The following is a 12,777-nucleotide window of genomic DNA, read 5'->3' as shown; positions in this document are numbered from 1 at the left end:
AAAGCATGGGCAAAATGGGAAAAAATGAGCAGGCTTGTGTACAGCAAGAAACACAAAAACTGAACAACCTCCCCCCCTCACAAGTATTCAAACCATCTCAATGATTGAACCTTGAGCAATCAATGAGAAGCTGGAGAGACTCAGAGGATCAGAGAGCACCCAGAGTTAGAAAGAGTCAGTCAACATTTCAAGTCAGGACCTTTAATCGAGACTCGATAAATGGTCTTGTTGTGAAACATTGACTGCCCATGGGTGCCGTCTGATCCACACAGTCAAGATGAGATAGCATTTCTCCAGGATCATGGAGCTTATTTATATAAATAGAAGTTAGATTATAAGTTAAACACATTGAAATATTAAAATATTAAGACACATACAATAAAAGTCCATGGTACATGATCCGCATATATTCTGGGAATTCAGGAACCTGATGGCTTAGGGAAAAAACTGTCACCCCATCTGGACACAAAGGCCCGAGTACTACGGTCCCTCCTACTGGATGGCAGATGGGACAACAGTTTATGTGAGGGGTGTGTGGAGCTCTTCACAATGTTTATTGCCTTTCGCCTGCATCAAGCGTTGTAGATGTCCGTCACAGAGAGAGCCCCCAGTGGCCTTTTCAGTATTGCAGATGCTGTGCCTCAACTGCCTTATAATATTTGTTTGCCCATAAACATACGTTTTTGATTTTTTTTTATTGCAGCCAGTTGCATAATAAAAATGAAGCAAATGAATAGAACATTATTTGTCAACAGATGTAATAACATCTATTGACCTGGGTGGCACTGTATCACTAGCCTTGCACGTCTTCTACAAACTATTCATAAGGTCGAGGTGAATTGGAAACTTGTTGCTGCCTTAAAGAAATCTATGACTGACAGTCAGTAATGCATTTTCCTTATCATTAATATAATGCTAGAGAATTGAAATAAAGACTGAAAATGTTGCAAGTACTCAGCAGGCCCACCAGCAGTTGTGGTGGGAACAAAATACCCAAGCTGTGAAGGAAGGTTATAGACATTAAAGGTAAACAAGAAGTCTGCAGATACTAGGACTCAGTGCAGTGCACAAAAGTGACCTGCCGAGTCTCTCCATTGCTTTCATGGACACAGATCTTCCTGATCTGGGTATTTCTAACATTATCTTCTTCATTTAATGTCACAATTAAAGCAGCCGCAAGCAACAAGTAGTTCTTACCCAACAATTATAATAATTGACTCACTGGCAAGAAGAATGATAAGGAGGGGGAAGGAAGGAACCTAAATGAAAATTAAAATCCCACAGATGCTAGAAATCTGAAAAAAGAAACCAAGCGTGCTGAAAGATTTTGGGTCATTGATCCGATGGGATTGAATAGCTTTTCCTTCTGTGTGCAGGTTCTATGAAACTGGAGTTGAATGCTAAGTCACAGGAATGATGTTATATTTTTTAGTGCATTCAGAAAGAAAGTTGCTGTAAAGTCTGGAGCTTGCATTCTCCAGCATGCCAGCCCTGTCCACACAACCCGTTATTTTCAGTCGTAAAAGCCATAAACCACTGGAGAGATGACTCTATAAAATTGATGTAGGACAATTGGCAAAGACAATGGTGTACTGTTAATTAACAGCCTCTCTCACTCTCTGAACAAGGCTTTATGTTGATAAATTTTTCCTTGCGTTGCCCTGCCAGAATTTCAAATACATTCCTCCCGCGTTTAATTATTTCTCCTGTGTTTATCGACCCTGTTCCATACACTGTGTAAAGTCATTCATATACGCCATCCCCCTTTTGTTAGACAGACTTGCACAAATGATTGAACTCCCGGCTTTCAGTAAGAAGCACAGATGGCTTTAATGATTCTGTTGGCAGGGCTATCGTTTTGCCTGAGATCCAGCCTACAGCTCATCCTGAACCAAGACCTTGGCTGAAATCGGTGGGTTAATCAAAGGCTGTTTCCCAGACCTGTCCCTGTGGAGAACCCAAACGGTACCGATCACCATCACCACCCAGAAGCTTCAATCCTGGGGTTGAAACCAGGGGCGAAGGTCTGAAGCGGTGTGGGAGAAGACTAGAGTTCAATGTGCCAAAAACAAATAGGTTGGTTTTTATTCAGTGCAAGTGCGGGGGTTGGGAGAACATCTCTGACGTGAGGCAGGATGGTGAAAGTTTGGGGAAGAAAAGAGCGGCCAGCCACTGTTTCAGGGCGGTCTCAGGCATGACGCAGCCCGGTGCAGTTAAAGACGGCCCAAGGATACGCACTGTCCAGTGTGGCACAAGTTCACTCACTCTGTCTCTATCTATCTATATCTCACACACACACACACTGCCCTCTCTCTTTCACACCCTACCATCACACACACATACACTCTACTCTCTCACACACACACAATCTACTCTCTCTCTCACATACATACACTCTGCCCTCTCTCACACACACACACAATCTACCCTCTCTCTCACACACACACACTCTACCCTCTTGCTCACACACACGCTAACCTCTCTCACACTCTCACTCTTCATCTCGCTCTCTAACAAACACGCTACACTCTCTCTCACTTTACCCTCTCTCTCTCTACAAACATTCTACTTTCTCTCACTCTACCCTCTCACACACACTCTACCCTCTCACACACACTCTACCCTCTCACACACACACTCTACCCTCTCCCTCATACTCCAACCTCTCACACACATACTCTACCCTCTCTTACACACAAACTCTACCATCACTCAGGCTACCCTCTCTCTCACACTATACCCTCTCTCTCAAACGTACCCTACCCTCCCTCACACGCACTCTCTACCCTCTCACACATACACTCTACCCTCTCTCTCAGACACACTCTACCCTCTCTCCCTTACACTCTACCCACCTTCTCACACACATTCTAACCTCTCCCACCACACATTCTACCATCTCTCTCACATTTTACTCTCTCTACCCTCTCTCTCACACACACATTGTACCTTCACTCTCTCACTCAATTTACACTCTCTCTCTCACACTCTACCCTTTCCTTCACACACTCTCTACCATCTCTCTCACACACACTCTACCCTCTCTCTCTCACATACTACCCTCACTCTCACTCTACCCACTCTCACACACATTCTACCATCGCTCACACGCATATTCTTCCCTATCACATACATACATACACACACACTCTACCCTCTCCCTCACAAACACTCTACCCTCTCTCTCACACTCCAACCTCTCACACATATACTCTACCCTCTCTTACACACAAACTCTACCATCACTCACTCTACCCTCTCTCTCACACTATACCCTCTCTCTCAAACATACACTACCCTCTCTCACACGCACTCTCTACCCTCTGTCACACACACATACACTCTACCCTCTCTCTCTTACACTCTACCCACTTTCTCACACACATTCTAACCTCTCCCACCGCATGCTCTATCCTCTCTCTCACATTTTACTCTCTCTACCCTCTCTCTCACACACACATTGTACCTTCACTCTCTCACTCAATCTATACTCTCTCTCACACTCTACCCTTTCCCTCACACTCTACCATCTCTCTCACACTCTACCCTCTATGTTACACACACTCTACTCTCTCTCATACACTCTATACCTTCTCTCTCACACACACTTTACTCTCTCTCACACTTTACACCCACTCACACACACTCTACCCTCTCTCTACCCTCCCTCTCACGCACACTCTACCCCCTCTCACACAAACACACTCTACCCTCTCCCTCACACTCTACACTCTCTCATACACACATTCTACCCTCTATCTCACAGTTTACCATCTCTTACATACATACTCTACCCTCTTGCTCACACACACTCGACACTCTCACACAGCCACACACTACCCTCTCTCACACTCTCACACTTCATCACTCTCACATTCTACCCTGACTCTACCCTCTCTCTCACACTCTACCATCTCTCTCTAACACTCTTCTCTCTCTCTCACTCTACCCTCTCTCTCTCACACTCCACCCTCTCTCTCTCTAACAAACACTCTACTTTCTCTCTCTAACCTCTCTCACTCACACAACCTACCCTCACTCACAGTCTACCCTCTCCCTCACACTCTACACTCTCACACACACTCTACCCTCTAGCTCACAGTTTACCCTGTCTTACACACATACTCTACCCTCCTGCTCACACACACTCTACCCTCTCTCTCTCATATACACACACTCTACCCTTTCTCACACTTCATCTCTCTCACACTCAACCATCTCTCTCTAACAAACACTCTCTCTCACTCTACCCTCTCTCTCTCACACTCTATCCTCTCTCTCTCTCTAACACTCTACTCTCTCTCTCACATATACACACTACCCTCTCACACTCACAAACTCTATGAACACTCTACGCAAGCTCTAACACTCCACCCTCTCTCTAACACTCTTTTCTCTCCCTCTAACCTCTCTTACACACCCAACTTACCCTTTCACACACACTCTACCCTCTCTCACACTCACAATCTTCCCTCTCACACATATTCTACCATCTTTCTCACAAACACACTCCACTCCTTCTCTCTTACACACTACCCACTCTCTCACACATTCTAACCTCTCCCACCACACACACTACCCTCTCTCACATTTTACTCTCTCTCTACCCTCTCTCACACACACACTCTACCTTCACTCTCTCACACAATCTACCCTCTCTCACACTCTACCCTTTCCTTCACACACACTCTACCTTCTCTCCCACACATACTCTTCCCTCTCTCTCTCACAAGCACACTTCCCTTTCGCTCATACACATTCTACCCTCTCACAGAGACACAATCTACCATTCCTCACACACACTCTACCCCTCTCACACTTCATCTCTCTCACACTCTACCCTCTCTCTCTCACACACACTCTACCCTCTCCCTCATACTCCAACCTCTCAGACACATACTCTACCCTCTCTCACACGCACTCTCTAACCTCTCACACACACACTTTACTCTCTCTCTCACACTATACCCTCTTTCTCAAACATACACTACCCTCTCACACACGCACTCTGCCCTCTCTCACACACATACCCTACCCTCTCTCACACACACACTCTACCAACTCTCTCATAAACCCTCTACCCTCTCTTACACACAAACTCTACCATCACTCACTCTACCCTCTCTCTCACACTATACCCTCTCTCTCAAACATTCTCTACACTCTTGCACACTCACAAACTCTACCCTCACCCTCTCACACACACTCTACCCACTCTCTCATAAACCCTCTACTCTCTCTCTCACAATCTAACCTCTCTCTCACACTCTACCCTCTCTGTCACACACATTCTGCCCTCTCTCACACGCACACTCCACCCTCTCTCTCTCACACACACACATTCTAACATCTCTCACACACATTCTACACTCTCTCACACACACTAAACTCTCTCACACTCATACATTCTAACCTCTCACACACATACTATATCCTCTTACACACACACTCTACCATCACTCACACGCTACCCTCTCTCTCTCATTATACCCTCTCTCTCAAACACACTCTGCCCTCTCTCACACACACCCTGTACACTCTCTCACACACATATTCTACCATCTCTCTCACACACACTCTACCCTCCCTCTACCCTTTTATTCACACAATCTACCCTCTTTCACGCACACACACCCTACCCTCTCTCTCATACACAATCTAATCTCTCTCACACTCAAACATTCTAACTTTTCACACACAATCTCTACCATCTCTCACATACACCTTACCCTCTCTCTATCTCTCTTACAGAGACACTACCCTCTCTCTATCTTCTCTGACACATACACTCTACTGTCTCTCTCACACATACTCTACCAACTCTCTCACATGTACACTCTGCCCTCTTACACACACAATCTAACCTCTCTCACACACACACTACCCTCTCTCACACACACACCTACCCTCTCTCACACATACACTCTACACTTCCTCACACACACACTCTACCAACTCTCTCATAAACCTTCTACCCTCTCTTACACACAAACTCTACCATCACTCAGACGCTACCCTCTCTCTCACACTATACCCTCTCTCTCAAACGTACTCTACCCTCTTTCACACTCATAAACTCTACAATCACCCTCTCACACACACGCTACCCTCTCTCACACGCACACTCTGCCCTCTCTCACACACTTTACCCTCCCTCTACCCTTTTATTCACACAATCTACCCTCTTTCACACACACACACCCTTCCCTCTTTCTTACACTCAAACATTCGAACTTCTCACACAAATACTCTACCATCTCTTTCACACACACTCTACCCTCTCTCACACATTCTACCCTCTTTCACATGCAATCTCTCACATGCACACTCTAACCTCTCTCTCACATAGACTTTACCCTCTCTCCATCTCTCTTACACAGACACTCTACCCTCTCTCTATCCTCTCTCTGACACATACACTCTACTGATTCTCTCACACATACTCTACCAACTCTCTCACATGCACATTCTGCCCTCTTAAACACACAATCTAACCTCTCTCATACACACATACTACCCTCTCTCACACACACACTCTAACCTCTCTCACACTCAAACCCTCTACCCTCTCTCTCTCTCACACACACTCTTCCCTCTCTCCCACGCTCTACCCTCTCTCACATGCACACTCTACCCTCTCTCACACTCACACTCTGCACTCTTTCATATACACTCTACACTCGCTCACACACACACTCTACCCTCTCTCTCACAATCTACCCTCCCTCTCACACTCCACCTCTCTCTTTCACCCTCTCTGAAATGCACACTCTACCCTCTCTCACACGCACTCTACTCTCTCTCACACATACACACACATTCCACCATGTCTACCCTCTACCCTTTTTTTCACACATTCTAACCTCTCACACACATATTCTACACTCACACACACTCTCTACCCTCACTCACACATTCTACCCTCTCTGAAATGCACACTCTACCCTCTCTCACACGCATTCTACTCTCTCTCACACACACTGCCCTCTCACACACACACACACACTCGACCATCTCTCTCATAAACCCTCTACCCTCTCCCACACATACATTCTACCCTCTCTCTCTCACATTCTACCCTCTCTCTCACACACATCCTATCCTCTCTGAAATGCACACTCTACCCTCTCTCCCACACTCTCCCTCTCTCTCACACACACTCTACCCTCTCTCTCACAATCTACCCTCTTCCTCACACTCTACCTGCTCACACACTCTATCCTCTTTCTCACACATACCCTAACCTCTTGCATACTCACACATTCTAACCTCTCACACACATACTCTACCCTCTCTTACACACACTCTACCATCATTCACACACTACCCTCTCTCTCACACTATAACCTCTCTCTCTCTAACATTACCCTCCCTCACATGCAGTTTCTACCCTCTTTCACATGCCATCTCTACCATCTTTCACATGCACACTCTACCCTCTCTCACACATACTTATACCATCTCTCACACACACTTCTACCATCTCTCACACACACACTCTACCCTCTCACACACTCTTCCCTCTCTCTCTCACACACTCTAACCTCTCTCACACTCACTCTACCCACTTTCACATGCAATCTCTACCATCTCTCACACACACTTCTACCATCTCTCACACACACACTCTACCCTCTCAAACACTCTCCCTCTCTCTCACATACACCCTGACCTCACTCATACTCACAAATTCTAACCTCTCACAGACATAGTCTACACTCTCTTTTACACACACACTATACCATCACTCACACGCTACCCTCTCTCTCACCCTATACCCTCTCTCTCAAACATTACCCTCTCTCACATGCACTTTCTACCCTCTTTCATACGCAATCCCTACCATCACTCACATTCAAACTGTAACCTCTCTCTCACAGACACTCTACCCTCACTCTATCCTCTCTCTGACACGTACACTCTACTGTCTCTCACATATTCTCTACCATCTCTCTCTCTTACACACACTCTACCCTCTGTCACACATACACTCTACCCTCTCTTTCACACACACACTCTACCATCTCTCTCATAAACCCTCTACCCACCCTCACACATATACTCTACCCTCTCTTTCACACTCTACCCTCTCACACACACACTTCTACCATCTCTCACACACACACTCTACCCTCTCTCTACCCTTTTTCACACACTCTACCCTCTCACACACTCTAACCTCTCTCACACTCCTCTACCCTCTTTCACACGCAATCTCTACCCACTTTCACATGCAATCTCTACCATCTCTCACATTCACACTGTAACCTCTCTCTCACATACACTTTACCCTCTCTCTATCTCTCTTACACAGACACTCTGCCCACACTCTATCCTCTCTCTGACACATACACTCTACTGTCTCTCATATATTCTCTACCATCTCTCTCTCAACACACACTCTACCCTCTCTCTCACACACACTCTACCCTCTCTCTCACACACACTCTACCCTCTCTCTCACACACACTCTACACTCTCTCACACACACTCTACCATCTCTCTCATAAACCCTCTGCCAGCCCTCACACATACACTCTACCCTCTCTCTCACACTCTACCCTCTCTCACATGCACACTCTACCCTCTATCTCATACATAGAGTTTACCCTCTCTTACACACATACTCTACCCTCTCGCTCTCACACACTCTACCCTCTCACACAGACACACTCTACCCTCTCTCACACTTCATCTCTCTCACACTCTACCTTGACTCTACCCTCTCTCTCAAGCTACCCTCTCTCTCAAACATACACTACCCCTCTCTCACATGCACTCTCTACCCTCTGTCACACACACATACACTCTACCCTCTCTCACACACACACATACTCTCATACTCTACCATCTCTCCCTCTAACAAACTCCCTCTAACAAACCCCCTCTCACACACACTCTACCCTCTCTCTCATACTCCAACCTCTCACACACATACTCTACCCTCTCTTACACACAAACTCTACCATCACTCAAGCTACCCTCTCTCTCACACTATACCCTCTCTCTCAAACATACACTACCCTCTCTCACTCGCACTCTGCCCTTTCTCAGACACACACTCTACCCTCTCTCACACACACTCTAACCTCTCACACACACACTTTACCCTCTCTCACACATGCATTCTACTCTCTCCCTCACACTCTACCCTCTCTCTCACACACATTCTACCCTCTGTCTCCCACTCTACCTTCTCTCTCACACACATACACTACCATCTCTCTCATACACTCTACCCTCTCTTTCACAATCTACCCTCTCTCTCACACTCTACCCTCTCTCTCACACTCTACCCTCTCTCTCACACTATACCCTCTCTCTCACACTCTACCCTCTCTCTCACACTCTACCCTCTCTCTCACACTCTACCCTCTCTCACACTCTACACTGACTCTACCCTCTCTCTCACACTCTGCCATCTTTCTATCATATACATACACTCTACCCACTCTCACACTTCATCTCTCTCACACTCTACCTTGACTCTACCCTCTCTCTCGTACTCTACCATCTCTCTCTCTAACAAACACTCTACCCTCTCTCTCACACTCCAACCTCTCACACACATACTCTACCCTCTCTTACACACAAACTCTACCATCACTCACGCTACCCTCTCTCTCACACTATACCCTCTCTCTCAGACATACACTACCCCTCTCTCACAAGCACTCTCTACCCTCTGTTACACACACATACACTACCCTCTCTCTCACACACATTCTACCCTGAAATGCACACTCTACCCTCCCTCACACTCACACTTTACCCTCTCTCTCACACACACACACACACATTCTACCATCTCTCTCTCACACACACTCCACCCTCTCTCTCACATTCAAACCTCTCACACACATACTCTACACTCTTACACACAAACTCAACCATCACTCAAGCTACCCTCTCTCTCAAACATACACTACCCCTCTCTCACATGCACTCTCTACCCTCTGTCACACACACATACACTCTACCCTCTCTCACACACACACACATTCTACCATCTCTCTATCACACACACTATACCTTCTTTCACACACACTCTACCTTCACACACACACACTCTACCCTCTCTCTCACATTTTACCCTCTCTCTACCCTCTCTCACACACACACATTACCTTCACTCTCTCACACACTCCACATTCTCTCACACACACTACTCTCTCTCTCACATTTTACCCTCTCTCTACCCTCTCTCACACACACACATTACCTTCACTCTCTCACACACTCCACATTCTCTCACACACACTCTACCCTCTCTCTCACATTTTACCCTCTCTCTACCCTCTCTCTCACACACACACATTACCTTCACTCTCTCACACACTCCACATTCTCTCACACACACTCTACTCTCTCTCTCACACTACACTCTCTCACACACACACTCTACCCTCTCGCTCACACACACTCTACCCTCTCTCACAAGCACACTGTACCCTCTCACTCACACACACTCTACCTTCTTTCACACACACACTCTAACCTCTCTCAAATCCACACTCTACCCTCTCACAAGCACAATCTAACCACTTGCTCACAAACACTCTACCATCTCTCACACTCTACCCTCTCTCACACACACACTCTTCCATCTCTGAACTGTCCCTAACACACACACTCTACCCTCTCACACTCAGACACTACACCCTCTCTGACCCACACACTCTACCCTCTCTCACATACTTTAGCCTCACTCTACCCAATTTCTCACACTCTACCCCCCCTCTCTCTGTCTCTCTAGCACTCTACTCTCTCTCTCTACCCTCTCTCTCACACTCTACCCTCTCTCTCACACTCTTACCCTCTCTCTCACTCTACCCTCTTTCACACACTCACTCTACACTCTCACTCTCACACACATTCTACCCTCTCTCTCACACTCTACCTTCTCTCTCACAGACACTACCATGTCTCATACACTCTACCCTCTCTCTCACACTCTACACTCTTTCACACACACACTCTACCTTCTCTCTAAACTTTTTTACACACACTCTTCCCTCTCACACACACTCTACCATCTCTCTCACAAATGTACTCTACCCTCTTTCTCTCTCTCTCTCTCTCTCACACACTACCCACTCTCTCAGGCACACTCTATCCTTTCCCAACACACTCCACCCTCTCTCTCACATTTTACCATCTCTCTCTCTCTCACACAAACACACACACACACACACTACCTTCATTCTCTCACACATTCCACACTTTGTCTCTCACGCACACTATACCTTCTTTCACACACACTCTACCTTCTCTCACATACACTCTACCCTCCCTCTCACATTTTACCCTCTCTCTACCCTCTCTCACACACACATTACCTTCACTCTCTCACACACTCCACATTCTCTCACAAACACTCCACCCTCTATCACACACATACTCTACCCTTTCTTACAAACACAGTCTACCATCTCTCACTCACACACTGTACCCTCTCGCTCACTCACACTCTACCTTCTTTCACACACACACTCTAACCTCTCTCAAATCCACACTCTACCCTCTCACAAGCACAATCTACCCACTTGCTCACAAACACTCAACCCTCTCTCACACTCTACCCTTTCTCTCACATGCACACTCTTCCATCTCTCTACCCTCCCTAACACTCAGACACTACACCCTCTCTAACCCACACTCTCTACCCTCTCTCACACATTTTAGCTTCACTCTACCCAAATTCTCACACTCTACCCCCTCTCTCTGTCTCTCTAGCACTCTACTCTCTCTCTCTATACTCTCTCACACACACACTCTACCCACTCTCTCACACTCTACCCTCTCTCTCACACTCTACCCTCCCTCTCACACTCTACCCTCCCTCACACTCTACCCTCCCTCTCACACTCTACCCTCCCTCTCACACTCTACCCTCCCACTCACACTCTACCCTCTCTCTCACTCTACCCTCTTTCACACACACACTCTACACTCTCACTCTCACACACATTCTACCCTCTCTCACACTCTACCTTCTCTCTCACACAGACACTACCATTTCTCATACACTCTACCCTCTCTTTCACAATCTACCCTCTCTCTCACACACTACCCTCTCTCTCTCACACTTTACCCTCTCTCTCACACTCTACCCTCTCTCTCACACTCTACCCTCTCTCTCACACACTCTACCCTCTTTCACACACACTCTACCTTCTCTCTAAACTTTTTTTCACACACTCTTCCCTCTCACACACACTCTACCATCTGTCTCACAAATGTACTCTACCCCTCTCTCTCTCTCTCTCTCACACTACCCACTCGCTCAGGCACACGCTATCCTCTCCCACCACACACTCCACCCTCTCTCTAACATTTTACCCTCTCTCCACCCTCTCTCACACACACACATTACCTTCACTCTCTCACACACTCCACATTCTCTCACACACACTCTACCCTCTATCACACACATACTCTATCCTCTCTTACACATACAGTCTACCATCTCTCACTCGCACACTGTACCCTCTCGCTCACACACACTCAACCTTCTTTCACACACACACTCTACCCTCTCACAAGCACAATCTACCCACTTGCTCACAAACACTCTACCCTCTATCACACTCTACCCTCTCTCTCACACGCACACTCTTCCATCTCTCTACACTCCCTAACACACACTCTCTACCCTCTCACACTCAGACACTACACCCTCTCTAACCCACACTCTCTACCCTCTCTCACACACTTTAGCTTCACTCTACCCAATTTCTCACACTTTACCCCCCCTCTCTCTGTCTCTCTAGCACT

At 46.7% G+C, this 12,777-nt stretch overlaps 2 protein-coding genes across 27 annotated transcripts in view; one reads left to right on the top strand and one right to left on the bottom strand.

The window, feature by feature from the left end:
* Positions 1-12,777, top strand: part of LOC138744504 (catenin alpha-3-like) — a 1,801,283-nt gene that overhangs the window by 719,363 nt on the left and 1,069,143 nt on the right. The gene's annotated exons all lie outside the window — the stretch shown is intronic.
* LOC138744505 (leucine-rich repeat transmembrane neuronal protein 3-like) overlaps positions 1-12,777 on the bottom strand; it is a 318,566-nt gene that overhangs the window by 299,287 nt on the left and 6,502 nt on the right. For 2 of the 11 annotated variants that reach the window (XR_011345581.1, XM_069900819.1), the window contains one exon: positions 1,806-1,947. The exons of the other annotated variants lie outside the window; for them this stretch is intronic. Coding sequence is in view for 1 of the 2 variants with exons in the window: in XM_069900819.1 (XP_069756920.1) it covers positions 1,918-1,947 (30 nt within the window). In the remaining variant the exon portion in view is untranslated. Of the gene's footprint in view, positions 1-1,805; positions 1,948-12,777 lie in introns of those variants that run through there. 11 annotated transcript variants of the gene reach the window in all.

This window comes from Narcine bancroftii, chromosome 10, assembly GCF_036971445.1.
Source record: "Narcine bancroftii isolate sNarBan1 chromosome 10, sNarBan1.hap1, whole genome shotgun sequence".
NCBI lineage: Eukaryota > Metazoa > Chordata > Chondrichthyes > Torpediniformes > Narcinidae > Narcine > Narcine bancroftii.
The sequence above is the reverse complement of the archived record's forward strand: the minus strand, read 5'-3'. Positions and strand labels throughout refer to the sequence as shown.